The following is a 22308-nucleotide window of genomic DNA, read 5'->3' on the forward strand; positions in this document are numbered from 1 at the left end:
ATCAGATAGAGATGAAAGTGAACATTGCTTTATAAACCAAAAGAGGTGGTTAAAAAAAAAAAAGCCTGGCATTATCAATAACTTAATTGCTGATAGACAGATATTTTAGAGTGTATGTGATTATTTGAAAGCACTGAATATATAGGCCAAAGCCAGCAAATGACATTGAATCCCTTTAAAAGTGCAAGTCATTTTTGGACGAGGCCAACTCTAGGACCCACCGTAACACTAACATTCTGAGAACCTGTGCTTTTGCTCAACTTGTCATTGGCCTGCTCAACACGTGAAACAAGGTCTTTCATACTCATTGAACCTACTCTGATTGGTGCAGACATTAGCAGACCTTTGCTCATTCACCTGCAGACTTAGAGCCTGAATCTCAGGCCAGTTACTTACAACACGAGGCGATACCAGCAAGCTGATGGCTTATTTGAGCCTCCATTTTCTCATCTTTAAAGTGGGGCTAATGAGTGATGCCCGCCTCACTGGGTTGTAGTGAAAATTCACTGTGGACATGAGTGCTGGCTCCTCAAAGAGCACCTGACACTAAACAGCACCCAGAATGTTGTTGTTGTTATTATTATTATTATTATTATTATTATTATTATTAGCAGCAGCAGCAGCAGCAGCAGCATCACTAAACTATGGGCATATTTTGTTTTGTTCTTGACTCAAAAATGAGTAACTTCCTGGGGAAGTAGTTTTTCTGAGTTAGAATAATTTTTTCAACTCTACAAGTTTTTTGTTTTGTTTGTTTTGAAATCGACTTGTATTCTAGAAATCTGAAACTAGATACACCTGCCATTTGTTAAGAGAGTAGATCTTGAGTGTCCTCACCACAGACCAAGAAAGGTGACTCTGTGAAGTGATGGATGTGTTAATTAGCTTGATTGTTGTGATGATTTCACAATGTATATGTATATTAAATCATCACTTTGTGCACCTTTAAAAAAGCAAATTGTACAATCTAATTATATAAGATTTTTATTTGTCAATCATATCTCAAAACTGGGGGGGAAAGAGATTGAGTGACAAAATTTTGAAGCAAGAAGGAACTGAGGACCATGAGATCAAACAGCCTGTCCTTCTGTTCATCCTTCTCCTGGATTTTTTTTTTCATTTCTGTCCATGGAGGAGCTCAGGCTGTCAGGGATGTGTCAGCTCCGTAGGAAAAACCGCCAGCTCTCCCAGTGTAAACCCAGCCCTCAAAGTGACACTGCTGTAGATTTCTGTAAAATCAGTTGCTCCACAAAGAGATGAACTCAAACCTAATCTGCCTATGTTGCATTTTTCCCATTGTGACTGGTGAGAAGTCCAATGCTGTCGTGGTAGTGGGGCACTGGAACCCCCTGGGGGTTAGTAAGGTTCTGGAACTTTCCACCATCAGCTGACTTTATTTTGCACATAACTCCTAGGTGGACCCAGACCTTCTCAGTGTGGCCTCTTCACCCTCCAGAGCCTCAGCCTGGACACCCTATGCCCCACCTGAGCCCCCAGCAGCTCAGGATTCCTCTCCCCAACATGAGTGGGTTTTTTTAGTGGAGGTACTGGGGTTGAACCCAGGACCTTGTGCATGTTAAGTGCATGCTCAACCACTGAGCTGTTCCCTTAGGAAACACACATGCTGCTCAGAGACCCTGCCAGACACATTTCCACCCTGGGATAGATACTCAGTCCCCTGAGAAGCTCCTTCTGTCCTCAACTTTGCTGTCCTGACCCAACCGACCAAAGCTGAGGTGGGATTTGGCCTTCCTGTAGGGCCCAGCCCATCTTTAAAATGACCTATGACCTCAAAAGGCTCTTAAATTTCACCCTCTTGCCCTAAAACCATGGGAGCCCAGGGCTTAACAACACAAACACCCAGCCTCTTTGTGGGGGAAGAGAAGACTGTATTCTTCATGAGTCCACATGCCCAGAAAAAGAAGTGGCACTTTCCCCCAAATGAAGTGCTTTCACACTCATGTTCTCATTGATCTGCACACACACACAAACCTAAGAGGAGTGTGTGCTACTTTCGTTCCCATTTTCCAGGTGAGAAAACTGAGGCCCAGAAAGGTGAAATGGTTTTTCTGTTGGAACGCAGCTTGTGCCTGACTGAGCCTGGCTTCCAGATTCAGTTACTTCTCTTTCACTTTAGCCTAGAAAAGAGGCACAGTGGGAACTGAGGAGACTATTAAATGTTGGAGAAACTAACATTTCTGTGCTCAAGGTCTCCAGGAAGTGGAGCCGCCTGGGCATTTGAATCTCCAAAACCCAGAGGTTCTTGGTGGACTTTTCAAACTGGGGACAGATTCACAGTCCTTAACCCCGTTTGCATTTAAACTTCGTTATGTATGCAGTGTTAGCCGTAGGAACAGTGGCTCGGTGAAATAGTTTTGAATGGGTGTTAATGTATTCCCCTTTTAAAATACAAAAATCTGGATAGAGCCTTTCAGAGGAGTCTGTAGACAATCTATTCACTGGCTGGTTTGCTTATAACCCATCTTATTCTACAATTTGCCATAGCCTCTTGAAACACATATAATACTAAATATATATATATATATAAATAATAGGGCAGGAAAAAGTATGAATCTGAATGGGATTTGTACAATTCTTGATTAGAGTTTTAGAACTGAGTCAGGGGAAGGATGGTAAAATACAGATCACAAGCAAATAAGTCTCCTTTTCAAGGTGATAAAATTGAAATATAAATTAGATTATGAGCTTCCAGAGAGCCAAGCCCAGTATAGCTGTTCCTCAGTGACTTAAAGGCCAGGCGCACAGCGCTGAACCCCTCAAGCTTAGCTGGGTGCCTGGCATGTAGCAAGCCCTCATTAACCATCTGAGGAGTGAATGAACAATACCAGTAAACTATTTAGTAAAGGCACCAAATAAGACTTTAATAGGAGCACCGTATTTCTGCATGTCATATGTAATTCTTCAGAAAGCCCTCATGGCTGGATTCCACATGGCCCTTCCAGCAACATTTTAAGATGAGCAACCAGAATATCTGATTATTGTGCATTTCCACCTAATTTTACAGGTCCAAAGGGGAGCACCTAGTAAGCAGAGTGCTAGAAATTAATAACCATAACGAACATATTAAATATTTATTATCATTATCAATAATTATAAATTACGGAGATCAACACCACTGCAATTTAATTAAAAAACTAAAAGACGCAGCAGCTCTTGTTTTCTGCAAAGGCAGGGCACATATGTGCTGAGAAGTATTCCTGCAGTGAGGCGTGAGGTCTCAGTGCTGGCTGATACAGTAAAATCACCTGAGTGGCTTTTCGGGTCTCCCTGTGCCTGGGAGCCACTCTCAAAGATTCTGACTTAAATGACTGGGGAATGGACCTCGCTGTTGGTATTTTATATATATATATATATTTTTTTTTTAAATCTTAGCTGATTGTAATGGGCCCTCAGGTTTAAGAAGCTCTGCTTTATAACCAACAGATTGCCCAGAGCCTACAGATAGGATTAATTTGACTCGGTCCCACTATCGTCTTTGTGCATCTCGGGGCTGCCATCTGCCAGACCAGAAGACCCACTTCTCCGGCTGTAGGGTTTTTTTAGTAGATAGCCTTGGAGAGTTTTAATCACATCTCAGTGTGTGTGTGTGTGTGTGTGTGTGTCTGTGTGTTAGATTCAGTATTCATAGCACTGGATACAAGCAGAAACACTATGAATGGTATCCAGCCCAGAGGTTTAGGTAACAATCGTGACAAAAAAGCATTAAGAGGCCAAAGAGTGATGAATGACCAGAATCTTTAACAGGAAAACTTAAAAACCAGTCTTATTTGCTGGGAGCACACTCCCTGCCTGGCCTTTCCCCCCACCCCCACCCATGCCAGACGGTTCTGGATACCGAGTTTCTCACATCCCCTCCAGCCATCCTGGCTGGCAATTCTTTTAATTTGACTCTTAGAATTCAGCCGTGGGTGATTTTTCAGAAGAAAAGAAAATTGCAAAGAGATGAGGTGCAGCCTAAGATGAATAGCGGGATAGTAAGGATGACACGGCGAGTCCACAGGCCTCCTTTAAACATGCCACCAGCTGAGTCAGATCCAGAGCCTAGGTGGTGGGTCTGTGGAAACCCTCGGAAACCATCGTGGAGTCTGGTGACAGAATAAAAAGAAAGACCGTAGCCCATGCCATGCCACCCCCCACCCCAAGTTGTTGTTACAGCAGAATATAATTATCCTGCTCAAGCCTCAATTACGTCCTATTCAGAGGGGAGTCCAAAGACTCCATCATTTTGTCTTGGAGGAACTGAAGACTCAGAACCGTGTTTGGAAGTTCCTCCGTAGAGACCCCGCACCCATCAGCTGCCTCTACGCTCTTTGTGAGCTCCCCTGGACAGAATCTTAGACCGTGAGTAAGAGTTGAGGTCTAGAGCCAACCCAGCTATGTCCAGATTTCTTCTCCATCCCTGAACTGCTTGCTCATGCTGCATAACGTTTCTACGCCTCTGTATCCTCATCTATGAAGACGGGGATAGTAAGAGGGGATGTAAGGAAAATTAAATGAATGATTACGTATGTATAGCACTTGGCAACTGTCCGTCATGGACAGGGGCTCCATCAACATGAGGTCGTGGCTCTTGAGTGTCAACATTCCAGGGAGTCCAGAGAGGACCACTGCCTTCACCCTTGTGCTCGGTAATTTACTATTTCCTTATTTTTCTGAGATGAGAAATCCTCTCGTCTCCCACAAAGCCTCCCTCTATTAAACAGTCTTCCCGGGGAAGGTGGGCTCTGAAAGGAAAATGCACATGAGCTTGCAGGCGATCTCTCAGCAAGATTTTCCAAATTTCTCCATGGTAAGAATTACCTGGAACCACAATTTCCTCCCTGGAGGTGTGAGCTGGTCCCCAGTCAGGCTGGGTCTACAGGTGTTCTGACATCTCTCCTGGAAATTCCCATGCAGGTGGTCAGGATCCAAGGCCTGGAATCTATTTTTACCAAGCATTCTAGGTAATTTTTGTCTTCAGGGAAGTGTGAGAAATTCTGGAGTAGAAGGAGGGGTAAAAAATTAAAAAAAAATTAAAAAAAAGGGAAGTCTAGATGAAAAAAAATGGAAGAGAATTAGATGCAGACTCACAAGGAAAAAATGGAAAGAACTAGCCAAGACGATCTTGAGTAAACCCATGGGAGGTGGTAAAGTAAGAGGAACAGGGAAGGAAGTAAAACCAGAGAGCACAATAATACGGCTACTGTTCACCAGTTTCTCCTTCAGAAACGAGGTTTCAGGTCCATTCTCTCAGAAGGCCTCCAGCAGCCAGAAGTAACCATTCCTGGGCCACGTGAGGTGTTCCTGGGGTTGCATCCTTGGTTGTCTTAGAGGCTAGCACAGTGAGTGGCAAAATGGAAGTTGCAAAAGAAGCAAAATCTGCAAGAGATTCTGTGACTCAACCCCCTTTCCACTCACATCTGTACCAGACCCAGTGCTTCTCCCCTGCGGTTGATATAAGGTTCACTTGCCAAGCATTCCCTGCACAACCTCTTTCCAGACGCAGTCCCCAACCAGTGAAGCCAGGACCCCCCAGGAGGAGGGCCTGGCATTAGCTCCCTTTTAATCTCTCCCTGTGAATCGAGGAGCCGCCATGGTGAGAACCATTCAACTAGACAAGCCAGCGCTTCTCAGCTTTAGCTGCATATTAGAGTCACGTGGAGGTCTTTAGAAACTACAGATGCTTGAGACCCAAGCACAGAGCTTCCCATTGTAACTGGTCACTGGGAACTTGAGAAGCTTGCCAGGTGTTTACCATGTGCAGCCAAGGCTGAGAACTAGCCAGACTTGATCGTCTACAACCACCAAGCAAATCAGTTTGTTTGAAAACCAGGTGCAACTGCTTTTGAGGTTTAAATCCTCGGGTCTGCGTTGAGGGTGAAGATCAGATTAGGATTAGCAAAAGGGGACAGGCTCCGGTTCAGCCTCCTTTCCCCTCTTAAGAGGTGACCCTACTGTCCAGAGCAGATCTGTGTTGCTCTGAGAACTAAGTTTCCCAGACCTTGTTTGGGGATACCAGGCTTCTCAGCTACATCGTTAATCTCTCTCTGGTCATTTGGGGTAAATGACTTCACCCAGAGGATCATATCATTTATGGGCAGTCTAAGATGGATCAGTTATCCTCAAGTTCAAGTGGGGAGAGACAGAACTGTATATAAAAATGTCATCACCGAGGAGACAGAGACACACGACGATGAAACCCACCCAGATCCCTCTGCTGGCCTGACATGTGGGGTATCCCTTACCAGACTGTTATTTTCCAGGCATTTCCTATTAATTATACTTATCAATCGATGAGATGGCATTTTAGGGGGAGGGGTGACCACATAGGTTGACTTCCGGAGTTAATGAGATCCACAGAAAGGCACTTTTCTGAGACGTTAGGGTGACCCCCCCCCCCCGGGGTGTAGTGGGATTCCTTGTGTTGGTTTTTTCTTTTAAGTGCAGAATTGATACATCCACATGGCTACTATTTTTTACAAATATGTTTCTAAATTCTTTTTTGGCATTGCTGCAGAGTACTTAGCATATTCTTTAAAATACCACTATTGGTGATAACTCTTTATGCTTTAACGTAGATTTGATTTGATAGTCAGAGTTTATCTGATCCAGCTCTTCTGAAGACAGTGAGTCATCAATGAGAGAAATCCCCTCTGTTTAGAAATTTGCTCAGGAATCAAAAAGATACTGAAGAAAAAGCCCAATATATATATATATATATAGATTATCAAAAAGGAAAGAAAGAGAGAAAGAGAGAAAGAAAGAGACAAAGAAAGAAAGAAAGAGACAAACAAAGAAAAAAAGGAAGGAAGGAAGGAAGCTAGGAAGGAAGGAAGGGAGGGAAGAGGAGGAAATGGAGAAACGGTAGCAAATTTTTTTTTTTTTTTTTAGGAGTTAAGTGTATCATGTCAAAAAAAAAAAGAGTGCTGTAAAGGACAATCATCTTATTTTTCTAAATATCTGGTACCATTAATGACATGGGTCTAATTCCTTTATAACCATACTCATAGGCTGCATTTTTACAAGTTTTCCCTCTTCATTCAATTGTCACTTCTTAATCTGCATTGGTCGCCTCCCATGCCTTTCCCTGAGTCTAGCAGGCTGGACAGCTCCTTAGGGAGACTGCAGAGGAGAGATGCAGGTCCACAGTGTCTTTAAGATTAGGGAGCATGGAGAGGATAGAGCGACCCCACTAATGAGGCCCCCCTCTTAGATAAGCGAATGGCTATTCCAAAGAGCTTGCCCCTTTGGATAAACCAGATCACCATTCCTAGTTATGGAAAGTCCCTCTTTTGAGCATGCTATAAACCGAGGTCCTATCTAAGTGCTGGTTTGGGCCACCCAAGAATGCCATACGCGTAATATGAGCTGCCTGTGCCTTACGCCCCTTGAGTAAGTCAAAGGGGGAGCAAGTCGAAACAAATACTCAACCCAAACATCTTCATTTTCAGGGATATTAATTGTTTTGCTCCTCAAACCTTGGAAATTCAATGCCAGGTATCGCTGGGGCCCGAAAAGTTTGTGTCAGAGCAGAAAGATAGCAAAAATTCAACAACACTGACTTTCATTGTTTTAAGAGAGGTGATAAACGAACTTAGTTAAGTCTTATGTGGAAAAGAAACATAAAAAAATACTATCCTCAGACCATGTATAATTTTGTTTAGATTTCACTGGTGCACAATGATAGAATTTTCAGCTGAATGTTAAATTCGAGTGAGTTTTCACATGGTAGCTCTATTTATATTCCAGAGTGTACCTCTTGCAACAGTAAAACTTTCTTAAGATGTTTTAAGGAATGCTCAATAACTAGATACTTTTTGAAACATTGGAACTAAGACCAATCAAACGAAAACCCAAAAATGCATTTATCTTGGTTCCCAATGATTCAAATGCTCCATAAAATCTAACAAATGAGAATTAGAAGCCTCAGTACTCCTCCTTGTGAGGCATTTAAGAACCTAGCCAATCTCACTGGGACACTTTTGTAATCGGCCTGACACAGACATTCTTATTTCTAGAGAAACAGACAGTCCCTCTGAATTAGGCCACATTACACTGAGGAAATGCCGCAGCTGGAAACATCTTAAGAGAGTTTTATCATCTTTCTGGATTTACTAAATCAAAGTGAAACAGCACTTTCCACTTTTATTTTCTTTTTAATACCGCACCATTAAAAATAATTTGGCAAGACAGGGTTTATTTCAATTGATGAGTTCTCTTACCTTCTTTATGTAGCAAGCCTCATTTGGTGAGGAAATTATTATCCATAACACGGCACCATTTAACATTCTCTTCTGAAACGACAGCTTTTCTTTTTCTTTCCTTTAAAAATTTTTTTGAATATTATACTATAATAATGAAGTCTGGAATTTTATGATTTTTTTCCTAGCTAATTGAAGTATACTCTTTTTTTTCTAATAGTCTAAAAAAAAATACTTTTCTAATGTCTCCTTTGAGCATAGGAATCCAGCGTAGAAATATGAGCTGAGCGTAGAAATGCCTTCGCCTTGGACACATACCCCGGCATGATGACATTTTAGTAACACAAAGTATTAATATCCCAGTGCAACAGCTTGTCTGTGGTCCACATTCTGACATCACCATGATTTTGTTGAAAGGTACCCTGCATGCCTGTTTCATGATCTTCCTAAATTCTCCAAGTCCAAGATATAGCAACACATTTCCTTGCAACATCCATTCAAACACAGCACCCTTCCCTCCCCTCATCTGAATACATCGACCCAGTTGGCAGAGAGCGCCTTCCCCCCTGAGCGAGCAGTATTGTGAATTTTATCTTCTCTTCCAGAAATCAGTTCGTCTTCGTTGCAGCAGATGAAATATCTTGTAACACCTCTGCAGGTAACAAACATTGCTACTTCTTGATGCATCCATCCAAGTCTCAGTATCCTTTTTTTTTTTTTCCTTTCACATGCTGCAGTTGGTCACGCTAGAAAGTTTAGTTAAAAAAAAACAGTCTGTATATCTTTGGAGTATAGCTAGAGCCTTTAGGCTCTGCTGTCTGAAAAGACAGTAGGCATTTTGCTAACGTTGGTATTTTATTTCCAGTTTTAATAATACATGACCCAGTAAAGTAAGACTATGTTGAATGAAGCCACAGTAAAATCTTACAATATAATCAGTGCTCTTATGTTAAAATACTGAACAGGGGAGATTTTAGGGACACAGACACGGGACTTCTATGTTTTTGGACGTGTTCTGTATGGGTTCACACAGATTTATATGTGATTATTTGGGATCTCTATGCAATGATAGATTTATATCATAGGCCCTAAAAGATTGAATCTATAAAGCTGGAGGCATTGGGGAATATAATTATCTCTGTCTTCTAAGAAAGGGATCTTCATTCCATTAGTTAAAGATCCTCTGTTTCCTTTCTTTTAAAACCTGTTACAAGTAGCAGGACACGAGAGAGACAGAGCCTCCTGGTTCTGAAATCAAGGCCTTGGCAGGTGGAAATTGGCACCGTTGCATGACGTAGCCATTCAAATAATGCCTGTCTTTTTGCTTTGATGTGGCTCAGAACAGCTATGTTTGGACTTTCATTAGCATGGAGTTACTTGATTAAATGTCAAGATAGGTGAGTGTCTTAACTAACATCAGATTTTGTTTTTTGCTTTTAAGCCTAAACTATGACCAAAACAATGACTAGGAGATCTTACCAATGGGTTGCTTTTAGCCAACCAGGGAGGGCATTACCGCTCATCCCCATGTAACTGAGCGCGCCATGACCTTCGAAAACACACATGAAATCGACAGTCACCTGTTACCAGTCACGTGTTACCAAGGGCGCAGTGAACAAAGGCTTGTTTGCTAACGCTTCACCCCCTGCTCACAGTCTTTGGAGAGAGAGAGCTCAGGGAAGCAGGGAGAACCAGGAGCGTGTCCCCAGCCCTTTCTGTTCTGTTTCGTTGACAGTTGGTCTCAACATTTTTAATAGTTTACAGTGTTCCCCCTGGGAGTTCCTGAGGTATGCATGCTCCTTTTTTAAAGTGACAGCTTACTCCGTTTCTACGAAACCCCTTTGGTAATGGCCCTGCTACTTTCCCTCCTCAACCCTTTGCCTCCAGTATCTCTGTTTCTCCTTCTGAGAGGTGGTGACAACTGTTAACACTGCACTAATGCTGCAAAGTAGGAGATGGAGAGTTGCATGGCTGGGGGTGGTGGGGGAATGTTCTTGGGATACAGGAGTCATTTCACATCTGCAGAACTTATAGAGAACGGAGCATGCAACTAAAGGAGAAATCGGCTTGGGGTGGCGTGGTGGGGGGACACTGGCGGAAAATGTTAATGAACATCATTTGTGGGTCTGCTGGTCTCTCAGAGCGTCTGTCTCCCCTGTCGGAGTGTATGCATGTTCCCATGTGTCTGAGGTTCTATTCTGACATCTCAGATCAAACACCGAGAAGTCACAACCTAAGAGGGAGATATTGATTTTGTCCCGTGACTTAACAAAACCCTGCGTTGTAAGCAGGTGGTCCACACACTGTATTTCAAAAAGAGGCTGCAGATAATAAAAGTTTGCCTGAGTCAAGAAAGTGTTTTCACCTACCTTATCTCATTTAGGATGGCTGCTCAGTAAATTCTTAATGAATTGCTATTGATCAAATTTCAAATTGAGAGAGATATCCCTGTTGCTTTGATGGCCATATTAATAATGTGTTGTATGCTTCATAAGGTTCAATTTGAACTCTGAATTTTGAATCAGGCATGAAAAAGGAGACACCCATATCAATCAAATGTGAATTATCTCCCAGCCAGCCCACCCTCCTCACAGAATGAAAATGAAAAATCAGAACCAGGCAGTCAACAAAAGTGGTGACTCGTGGTTTCAATGAAGTCTTCCTTATCTCCCACAAGTTGGAAAAAACCCAGGGCACCCACAGTCTAAACAGCACAACTCTCTAGAGTGCTCCCCTCCATATGCAGAACAACAACCCCCGGGGTGGGTCTCTTGAATACTGGTGTCTACTGGATTTCAGTATTTGACAAAAAAAAAAAAAAAAAAAGCAACTTATCTCTATTGACATTAAAAAAAGAGATTGACAAGGTGCTTTACATCACAGTGTTGCGGGCTTGATGGCTTTGATAGCTGCAGTTCTTATAAAGAAGGGTTATCTTTACCCAGCTGCCCAGGGTGGGAAGCAGAAATGGCCAGACACTTTTGTCTGTGGCTCGGGGCAGAGGTGGGGAGGTGAAAGTCATCAAATAGGAGCAGTGGGAACACTGAAGAATTCTTCTTTCAGTTCCCAAAGGAAGAGCGATGATTTTCAGTTGGGTCTTTGGTAGAGGATGCCAAAGTTCCGATTCTGCCTTGCTGGTCACATAGATGAAACATGTTTCAGGAGCGTGTGTGGTTTGCGAGACTGTATCTAGAAGGAAATGGATATTCACTGTCAGCGGTTCCAGCAGTGGTTGTTGGTTGTTTCGCTCTTACTTTGTTTGGGTTGTTGCTGAAAGACTCGTGTTTCCACGGCTGTCACATCCACCTTGAACCCTCCAACGGTTTCTTGTTCTGTAACACCAGGAACCTGTCATGAGTTGGATTCTGCAAGAGACGGGCAGAAAGGGCAAGCTGACTTTCCCTTCTCTTCAACCCGAGGTCTGCCTGCTGCTCTGATCATTGGACTTTTTCCCAGGACTGGCTAGGGACTGCAGTTGTGGTAGAATGTGGGTCTCGTACAAGAATGGAGGTTGAAAAGCACGTTACTTATTTTGACAAAGCAGCTGAGAAGTCAGTTAATTAATGCGTTTTGAGTCATCACTGTTCTATGCTTTCAGGACATAGCATTAAATAAATCAAAAGAAGCCCTTCCTTCAAAGAGCCCCCATCCTAGGGCAGACCAGACCTCAAACATGTGCATGAATGAACATGTAACATACCTGCATGTAAAGTCATCAAATCACTATAATGAATCAAAAAAGAAAGGCAGGGATAGAAAGTAAGATGCAGTATCACTTTATATTCACTGATCAGAAGCGGCCTCTCTGAGAGGATGACACTTGAGCTGGGACCTGAATTAAGCCAGGGTGTGAGCCAAGAATTGAAAGCATTTCAGGCTGCAGAAGCAGCAAGTGCAAATGCCCTGTGGTGGAGGCATGCTTGCAGCGTTCTGGCCAGAGCGTGTGAGAACAAGTGATAATTGGAGAGAACGTATCCGGAAGATAGCCAGGGGTCCAAACAAATTAGGACTTGGGGGCCACAGAAACCATTTGAGATTTTAAGTGTGATAGGAAGGCACTGGAGGATCAGCTGTGATCTCACTTTTTTTCTTAATGGTGAGGTGGATTGCAGCATGGCAAGAGCAGCCATGACGGCTGGGAGTCCCCTGTAGAAGACCGGAGAAGTGGTTCTCTTGGGCTGTATCTTGACAAGGGAACAAACAGGATGTGCTGGCAGATTAGGAACTCACAGGGGCCAGTTTGTGTTAAATATCCATGCCCTCCCTCTTGCTCCAAGGGTGTATTGGTTATTTCCACAGTCTGAAAGGAAAGCAGGAAAGTCCTTCATCCCTCTGGTCACTGTCTCTCATATGGGCTTTGCTGGATTCTCCAGGGCATAGTCATAGCTACCTGTCATTTACTGAGTAAATTCTGTGTACTTGCAAGTACAATAAATTGTATACAGTGTATACATATACACACATGCATGTGTACATACGTGTGCATACACAGGTGTGTGTGTCTGCATAGATACATGCACATCTCATTTATGACAGTAGCTCAGCAAGGCTGATGTTACTCTCATCCTTGGTTTGCAAATTAAAAAAGAAAAAACGCTCAGGCCCAGAGAGGTTTGGCAACTTGCCTGTGGTCACACTGGGGTCTATCTCATGCCAGAGCTCTTTTCCACTGGACCACACTGCCCCCAAGTGCTCCTTTCACCTTGACCTTGGAACTTTGACCTTCACCCCCAGGTGGAATTCTTCCGCTTTCTTCAGCTGTGCTGTCTTGCTCCTAGAAAACTAGCATTTGTGAGTTGAGGGGCAGACTCGTTAAACCTGTGAGGGAACCCGAGGGAACTAGATGGTTCTCTAAACAGATGTTCCCGTGGGAGATTTTCTTTCCTTCCTGCAGCTCGTGTATGCTGAGCACTGGGTGTGGTGGGCCCGGGCCTGGGTGTAGGACAGAGCGGCAAAGGGAGAATTCTGCATCTCCAAGGAGACAGTGTCACACAGGCCAAGTGTGTCCTAGGGAAGTCCTCCAAAAGTCTTTCCTTTGCTGAAAATCAGTGGCTAAAAATCAATTAACAGGATCACCCATGCCCTGAAAATTACCACTTTGAACTAGTTGTTTTGGCTCCAGAGTCCAGGCTCCCAGCTGCCCCCTGCCAAGGACATACAAGGGAGTGTATGCCCGTGCTCGTGTGTCTGTCGGGTGCAGGTGGTCTCCATCCAGCAGCAAGTCTCACCCCCTCCACCACGCCACGTACCATCATGGTGGCAATGGGGAGCCAACCTGGGGACACACTCCCGGCTCCTTATGAGCACTGGATAAGACACATGGGTCTGCGAATGAGCTTGAACCAAATAAACATCTGTATATGCTGTGGAAGCCAGTCCCTGTGGTTGCTACATGCTTCAAGTAATTATTAGAAGCAACATTTGGCAAATTCAGGGGCACTGTGGAGGGTGTCACTACCGCCATCCATCTTTCTATTCCTCCCCACAACCTGAACACACACACACACACACTTGCACATTCATGCAGCTGCACTGAGACTTCAGATAACATTTAGAAGAAATTTCCAAATTGGCCATTCCTCTAATTGATCCTTCAGCGAATTTCACCTAATTGCCTCCCTCACATTTTGGTGATTTGATTATTCAGCAAAGTTGTCGTGCAGCAAATTGATTTGTAGTTAATTGGTCTGTTTCCAGTCAAATGTGATGGGTATGATAATAAGGGAAGTACGAGGTGCTAAGGGCACATACAGACAAAGGAATGTAATAATCATCGCATTTATTGAGTGCTTACTGTATACTAGGCATAGTTCAAAGCTTGTTACATGCAATAATAATACCCTATACAAATGAATGTCTTTATCAGTTTCCTTAAGAAAATTAAAGATGTCTAGAGAGATCTGAATTAGCCTGAGGAAGGGACTTCTAATCAGGGCAGAATTTTTTAAAAATATAGAACAGCAGTTATCACATGTCAGCGTGGGTGACGGTCACCTGCGGAACTTATTACAAATGCAGATTCAGCGTCAGCCTCCCCTCTCCCTGCCCTGGAGATTCTAATTCCTAGGTCTGGAGAGGAGCCTGTCAATCTACGTTCTTACGAGCTCCCCCAGGTCATTCCGATAGAAGAGTGCTCAGATCACACTCCAGGAAACATCGGGCTGCTCCTTCAGGCATCTTTCCTCTTCCCGTGGGAAGAACATTCAATAGGTTTTTCTAGACTCGTGCTCTGCAGCACGGTGGCTGATGACCACATGGCTGTTGCGCCCTTGGCATGTGGTTGGTCCTCATGGAGATGAGCTCTAAGTGTACAACACACACTAGATTTCAAAAACCTAGTGCAAACATCACGTGAAATGTTTCACTGGTAATCTCTATGTCGATGTCACATTGAAATTTTAATGTTTTAATATATTAGATTAAATTAAAATATAAAAATGAATGGCACCTGTTTTGTTTCCCCCCTTTTTTGTTTTTGAATGTGGCTGCTATAAAACTTATGATATCCTGTGTGGTTCACATCTCTGGCTCTCATTACATTCCTCTCAGACAGTACCATGTGAGAGCCACGTTTTCATTCATTTTTCTCAAATGAATAGAATTGAAGGAATTGAAGGAATGCAGTGTGCTCCAAGAACTGGCCTCTTAGAGGCGAGACACTCACCTGGAATTAAATTATTGCGGCAGATAACCTGGATGTTGGCAGTGTGTCTTGACTTCACATTTCAATTTTGTCTCCGAGTGTGTGTGTGTCTGTGTGTGCGTGTGTGTGTATGCTGTAGAGGGACATCCCTGGGTTACAGGACCCCAGAATCTATCTCCTTCTCATCCTGTTGGAGAACCTCTTAGAATTTTGATCTGAGTTACATGGGGTGGGGGTGGCGCCAGGACACAGGGGTTCAGCAGGACGACTCAGTTCGGGGGTAGCTCTGTTGCATGTATTCCACGGGCTTTACTATAGGGACCCCACGTGGAGTGGAGAGACAGCAAGAGCGTCAATCCTGTCAGTAATCTCAGTAGCAACCATAACTGACACTTGTTCTGTTTCTAACTAACCGATAACCCACAGCCCTCATCTCAGCCCCCCCATAGCCTTGTACAGTCAGTGTGCACCGTTGTTATGTCCGCTCATGGATGGAGAAACCGGCTCGGCGAGGAGATCCGCATTCTGAGGTTACTTAGCAGGGAGAGTGGAGAAGCAGAATTTGATGCTAGGAATTCTGACCCCGAGGAATCCTTAGCTACTGTTCAACCCTGCTTGTCTTCAGGCATATCGAAGATCTCAGGAAGGATGCAAACGGGAAACTGTCATTGTGGTTCCCCTAGGGATGAAACTGTAGCTGCGGTGTCATGTTGATTTCAAAGCATGATGGGAAATTCTTAGTGAATTTGGTAGAGCTGTCATCAGGTCGCATAGAAGGTGAAATGGACTTTCTAAAGGAGGGTGGCCTTGGCTTTGGCATTAAAGAGAGTGTGGCCCCTGGTCTTTCGTTGAAGGAGACAGTCCAGAGGGGAGGAGCTGTGTTGCCAAAAGCAGGACTTACTGTGTCTTCTTGACTCTCAGACCGTGGCTGCTACTCTGATCTGATGAATGTGGAATCAAGGTTCTTACCTCAAACCTGCTCTGCTGGGATTCAGAATAGGAAGAGGTTCTGAATTGCACTGAAAGGGCATGGAAAGGATGATGCCATCTGACTTGCCGTGGGTGGCATGATCTGGTTCTCATGGACTCCTCAGGGTGTACGTGGTTACTTCTGTCCACACAGTTCAGGCATCCGTGCGTAACAACAAACTCCGTGGCTTCCCAGTGAGAAGCCAGGGAGCCCCAAAGATGCTTTCCCTCCTACTTCTGAGGAAAAGAGTCATGAGATTGAGAGAGAGTGATTTGTGAAGATGATCATTTCAAATCCAAGCTCAGGAAGTGAGCAGCAGCAGAATTCAGAATTCAGAAAGGTCAGGTTGGGTTGGGATGGCTCCTTGTTCATCTTAGAGAACTTCTTCCATTTCTACCCTGTCTTTTCTTGGAGGTTTTGAGTTATGGGACTGTTTCTACCCCTCTGACTTATATATCTTGGGAAGCTTTTAGAATAAAGCCTGGTCACCTCCATGGTCTACAACTGTATGAGCACTTGCCTAGTTTAGACTAGGAGATGGCTACCATGGTCACAGAGGACTATTCCGCAGCGAGTATTCATTAAGACCTACTGAGCAACTGACGTCTGAGACCACAGGAGAGGGATGGGGACCTATACCACTGCTCTCCAAACTGCAGGCTGCTGGAACCACGGGGCCATGGTGCAGGACCCTGTTTGTGCGGCAAGTATGTGACTTGCATGGATTAAATTCCCAAATACCTTCCAAACTATCTTAGATATAATTAGGAGGGCACTGTAGCCCCTCATGGCATTGCAGAAACTGGGGGCATGCATTCTGATCCCTCGTGAGGTATCCTGTTTTGAAGGCATACTCTACTGCATGCTCTGTGTGGTGGGGACACATGCCTTTGCACCTTCAGGCTGCATTTGGGCTGTCCAGGAGACCTGCACCACCCTGTGAACTCCATCTGATGGCCGAGCATATTTTATTCATCTTTCTGCCCCGCTGGGATTTCCCCAGCCGTCTCTGGGACAGAAGGCATGGGGAGGTGATGCTAAAGTAAGAGTGAAAAGTCCCAGGGGCATGAAGACTCAGTTCAGATCTACAGAGTGACCTACCTGCGTCCCTATGAGAAAATCACTTGACTGTTAAAACCCTGGGGTGGGGCACCAACATGGCCCTATTGTCTTTCATTAGAATCCAGCTTGCTGTAGCGAGATTTAGAAGATGTTAATGGTAAGTCGTATTTACATCTCTCAGTAGAGTTGACCAAGCACTTTAACAAACAAGGGTTCATATTTCCCATTCAACAGGCAGCTTACTTACTCATTTGATGCCAACATCACCTTAAGTTCAAACACAGCAATTTAAACTACATCTGTAACTTGTACCGGAGACAGATCTTGACTCCAAAAGCATCTGTGAGTTGATTGCCAGAGCTACACGTGATCCTGTTAGAATAGGATCTTTCTTTGTGCCTCTGCAGACCCACAGTCTGGGCAGGCGTGAGAGACTGGCTTGTGAAATTTTCTATAAGAACCCCTGTGTCATCATCTCCACTGTCTGCAAACTGCTTTCAAATGGATCTGGTTTCTTTCCTTGCACTTTATCTGTGAATTAGGCAGGGCTCAGACAGAACAAAACCATTTTATGAACAAGGGAAATGAGGCTCAGAGAGAGTGGTTTGCCTGCATCACTGAGCAAGGACGTTGCCAAGGCAGAACCCAAACCTGGATCTTCTGGCCCCAAGCCTTCGCCCTGCCCAGAGCAGGCGGGCCTCCTGGTTGGAACTTGTTGCCAAGGCCGGCCACAGAGCGGGGCTCATGATGGCAGCAGGCGGTGCTGAACTACCCAGCAAAAGCAGTTATCTTTTCTTCCTTTGTTGGTGTTTTCCCTTTGATGAACTTTAAGGCGACTTGGCTAGTGTTTTGTGAACTTTCAGAGGGTGATGTGAAATGTTACACCTTGTATTTCAAGTCTTAAGAAACTGTGTTTCTGAGTGTCTTGAGGGGTTTTGACTGAATCTGGGAGCAGCTGACCTAAGAATCTTCAGAAAACACAGCTGAGAGAATCTTAGCTCCGGACAGAATTGTCATGCTGGCTACAGGGTCTTGCCAGACCTCTCTTCTCTCTCTACCCCTCCCTCTCTCTGCCTTCATTCAATGAGTGGCATCGGCTTGGTCCCTTATTCACTGGCCCAGTGGCCAGTGTCATCCTCGACACTGGGGAGAAACAGGTGCACAAAACAGACTCAGCCCCAACCCCCATGGGGCTGACTTCAGGAAGGGGGACAGGTAAACCACCCCTCCTGGAGGTAAGTAAACAAAAGGAATTCAGATTTGCTCCATGATGTGAAGGATGGGAAAGGGGTTGGAAAGTGTGCTTAAGGACGAGCAGTGGGGGACAGAGGTGAGTCCCGGGAGCTGACATTTGATCGGATAAAGGATGAAAGGAAGCAGTTCATGTGGAAGATGAGCGAGGACCGGAAGCCCTGAGGAGGAACTGGATCTGCATGTGTCCAAGGAGCACTGATGAGGCCAGTGTGCCAGAGCACAGTGAGCTAAGGGCAGAGAGGCGTAAGATAAGACTGAGAGGCGGGCAGGGGCGACTTGTAAATTTGAATTTTATTCTAGGATCAATGGAAAAACCATTGAAGGGTTTTAAGCAAGGGGATGATATGATGAGATTCATATAGATTTACATCTAACTAGATAGATGGATAGATAGCTAGATAGACAGACAGATACAGATATAAATAGCTGGCAGTGCAAAAAAGCCTGAGGAGGACCTAAGGGACAAGACTTCAGGCTGCTTTCAGTTTGGTTCTGATGACACACTGGCAGCTTCCGTCAGGGTGGTGAGAGCGTGAATGGAGTGAAGTGGACACGTTTAAGATCTCATCTGTAATTTCTGACGGATGGGATGTGGGGCCGTGAACAGCATCCTGACCTGACTGCACTAGTGTCCGCTGTGGCCAGGGGTGGGCAGCGTGGAGGGTCACCAGGGGTGCAGGGCAGTCAGAGTGCGGCGGTCACAAGACACCTGCGCATCCTTCTCGTCGAGGTCCCTGGGAACTGCCCTTCTTCCTTTGGGGCTGTGCTCGGCCGGCTCTGAGGATGTGCGGTCGCTGACGTGCCTGGCACGTCTGCTGCAGGAACAGCGCTCAAGTCCACGTCTTCCCTCCTAACCTTGGGTGGAAACCATAGTGTCACACAAGGGTGTGTTTCGAAATTAGCATTTGAAAAGAAGCCTCCTTGCTTTCGGTCGGAGCTGACATGGTCCCTTTTCCTCTGTGGAAATGAAATTTATTAATCATAATAAAACCATCAGATTCTGAAGGTAGAGGTCACCCTGAGGAGGAAAGGGGGCTTTTCATTTACGAGGAATCGTTCGGGGCTGCTGTATTTTCCTCCTGCCTCGGAAGAGAACGCTGCCAAATTGTTACCTTGGGTTTTACACAAAGGTTGAAGCTCTGCCCAGTATTAGAGACAAACATGAATTCACCATTAAACGACTCAGAAGGAAAAGGTGGGGGGGCTGCATTTTCACACAATGCATTCAGACGGCCGCTATGTTGTCTCCCCCAAAGACGGCATTTCTGCCACAGAAAAACCCGTCCCTAGATTGAAAACTAACAATCACTGTTCTGAATTCACATCTGCACACTTGTTTTGAAGGAACACCACGCTGTGGGCTCGCTTTAGTCAACGGCCAAGCATTTTCCGTTTGCCGTCGCAGGTTGTGCCCTGCTCCCTACAACCAGCTTTGCCAGGGGGAAGTACCTTAAAAACAATCCTATGAACAGCTTTTTGCTTTTTGTCTCTAGACCCATGACAGAGCTGATTTTCTCATGAAATGAAAATCAATGCCAAAGTCATACATCATGTTCTTTCCCCCATTAGTATCTACTTCTATGTATGTCGGTAGAAACCCAAGTTTCATGAGTGACCTCCATGACTAAAATTTTTTTCAAAAACGTCATCATTCTTCTTGCCTTAATACACCCTGTCTTGGACTTATATCTATTTTTCCCTCCCAGAGAGAGGGAGAATTTTTTTAGGGTTTTTTTCCCCTTATATTTTTGTAGGTTTTTAAAAAATGTTTTTATTTGTTTCTGTTTTTTCTTTAGGGGGGAGGTAATTAGGTTTATTTGTATATTTATTTATTTACTTACTTATTTTGATGGAGGTACTGGGGATTGAACCCAGGACCTCGTGCATGCTAAGCATGTTACTCTACCACTGAGCTATAACCTTCCTTCCCCGCCTAAAAGTTTTTTGATTAAAGGTCATTTTTGATGAGTCAAGGGCATGAAGGGTGTTCCGAAGGAATGAAAAGCAAGAGGGTCAGGTTGACGATTTGTGAGTTTCACCAAGAGACTCATCTCAGAAAAGAAACATCCATTCGTGTCACTGCTTGTGAGGATCAGGAGAACACGGCTTCTCGAAGCAGGAAGCCTCCTGTGGATGATGGGAGTGCGGTGCCCTTTGAAACAGGCAAGGGGGGGGCTTGGGAGTAAGACCTGGCCAGTGAGGACTTGGGGTGATCATATCTGTTTTCTGTCTGGGGTCTACCTTAGACTGGGAGTTAGAAGGACCTTCACCTAGCCTTTTCCACCTTCCCAAGCTCCACTGGTATGAGATCCATCCCATACATTCTTACCCACTGATGACGAGAAAGAAGATGGTAAGGCAAGCAGGGAAAAGATAGAGATGGAGAGGAATAAAGTCCGTGCAAATTAGGCCCCAAGGTTGAGACTACAAACGACTTCTTCCTGCCTTGTTCCTTCATTCTTTAAAGGGAAGTTTAAAAGTCAAAGAAGGTTGATAATTTACACATACCCCATGGAGTGGCTGGTCCACCCATCCCCCAGTTGCTCTAGACTATTGGTTGCAAATGGCACACAGCTGCCTCCTTCTTCAGAGACTTACCCTCTGCCAAAGGGTCCCTTCAACTCAGAGATTAATCTCTACCCCGCGAGGAAGCCCCCAGCTAATGCTTAACTTACACTAATGTTAACCAACCAAGCCACTTGCCTCCAGACGGGATCAACTCTGGGGTGTTGGTTGATCTCGGGATCAGATAGAAGCTAGACTCCAGCTCAGACCACATCCTTGCTTGCCCCTCTCTCCTCTTGAAAGCACCCCTCAACAAATCAGATGCAGAAGAATCTCCATTTCAGACGGCTTCCAGAGACCCTAACCTAACCTAACCTGCATCTCAGCTTTGCTCATTACCAAAACAGCGATGTTCAAACTATTCCCAAGAAGGTACGTGGCAGGCCATTCAAGGAATGGTGCATGGAACCATGGAAAGGGCATGAGAGTTTCCCTGAGAGATTCAAGGATCAACTCTGACTCTGTCTAGCTCTGTGATCTTGGGCAAGTGACTCAACCTCTCTGAAACCTAATTTCTGATCTGTTGCATTGTTCAGTTCCAGATACTCAGTAGGCATCCAATGCCTTAGGTTTCCATCCCTTCTACATTGGTATTCTAAAGCCTGTGCTGGAGGTCCTGGAAGTGGAGGGAGCAGATGGTAGAGAGAGAGTGAGGGGGAAACAAAAAGGAAAACACACAGATGAGGGAATGTCATCAAGAAATAGTCTGAAATGTGTCCCTTCCCAGAACGTGGCTGTAGATTGATGAGATAGACATTCTGGGGTGATAAATCTGGGATCAAAACCAAATCAAACTCTAATTCTTGACTGGAGGGGGAGGTCCCACAAACCCTTCAAAGATGCTTCTATTTCAAAACATTTGCTTTCCCTTTCTCAGATGTTGGACCCTAAATGTACAGACCGGATCACTCCACCCTGTTTGACCCACCCTGTCTCGCTTGTGTGGTGACATCTACACTAGGAAAAGAGGGACACTCTCTTGATTATAACCTGTCTCTTGTGGGTCCTGGGTTTCTTAAAACCATTCTTCCAAGCTGTTTCTTCTGCCTGCCTCTGTCTTCGAAGTAGCTACGTGAGCAGGGTAGAAAGGGCTGTATGAGAGAGAGGACACACACACACACACACACACACACACTACATACCTATGTCATCAGCAATGTTAAATGGACAAAGGACTGTCTTGTGTACAGACGGACTTTTCTCATGTTACGTGGCAGACTGGAGTATGTTTCTTATTTCTAAAGAGGAATAGGGCCCCTCTGCACTGTCTTGGTATTTTGTATTTTGTGGTTGTTATTATTTACTTTGAAGTTGCCTGTGATGGATTAATCTCCACCTCTGTTTCCCTCGTAGTTACGGACGAGTTTATGCTACCGACCCCTACCACCACACACTTGCTCCAGCCCCCACCTACGGCGTTGGTGCCATGGTGAGTACCACTTCCTCCTCTTCCTCACTTCTTCCTACCTCCCTTCCCTTCCCCCAGCTGGGACCTTAGTACGGGGTTGACGGCTGACGTCCTCTCACTTTCCCTTAATTGAATTTGTCTCTTGTGCTAACAGCAGCTAAAATGCCACATTAATCCTCCCAGTAAACTTGATAAATGTCTTAAT

The 22308-nt window shown here is 44.7% G+C and overlaps 1 protein-coding gene across 3 annotated transcripts in view; it reads left to right on the plus strand.

Annotated features, from left to right (window-relative positions):
• Positions 1-22308, plus strand: part of RBFOX1 (RNA binding fox-1 homolog 1) — a 1962586-nt gene that overhangs the window by 1936041 nt on the left and 4237 nt on the right. For 2 of the 3 annotated variants that reach the window (XM_032460724.1, XM_032460725.1), the window contains 2 exons: positions 8807-8859; positions 22049-22124. In XM_032460724.1, the coding sequence (XP_032316615.1) occupies positions 8807-8859; positions 22049-22124 (129 nt within the window). The remainder of the gene's footprint in view (positions 1-8806; positions 8860-22048; positions 22125-22308) is intronic. The other variant, XM_032460726.1, reaches the window with a different exon arrangement.

The sequence above is a fragment of the Camelus ferus genome, chromosome 18, assembly GCF_009834535.1.
Source record: "Camelus ferus isolate YT-003-E chromosome 18, BCGSAC_Cfer_1.0, whole genome shotgun sequence".
Lineage (NCBI taxonomy): Eukaryota > Metazoa > Chordata > Mammalia > Artiodactyla > Camelidae > Camelus > Camelus ferus.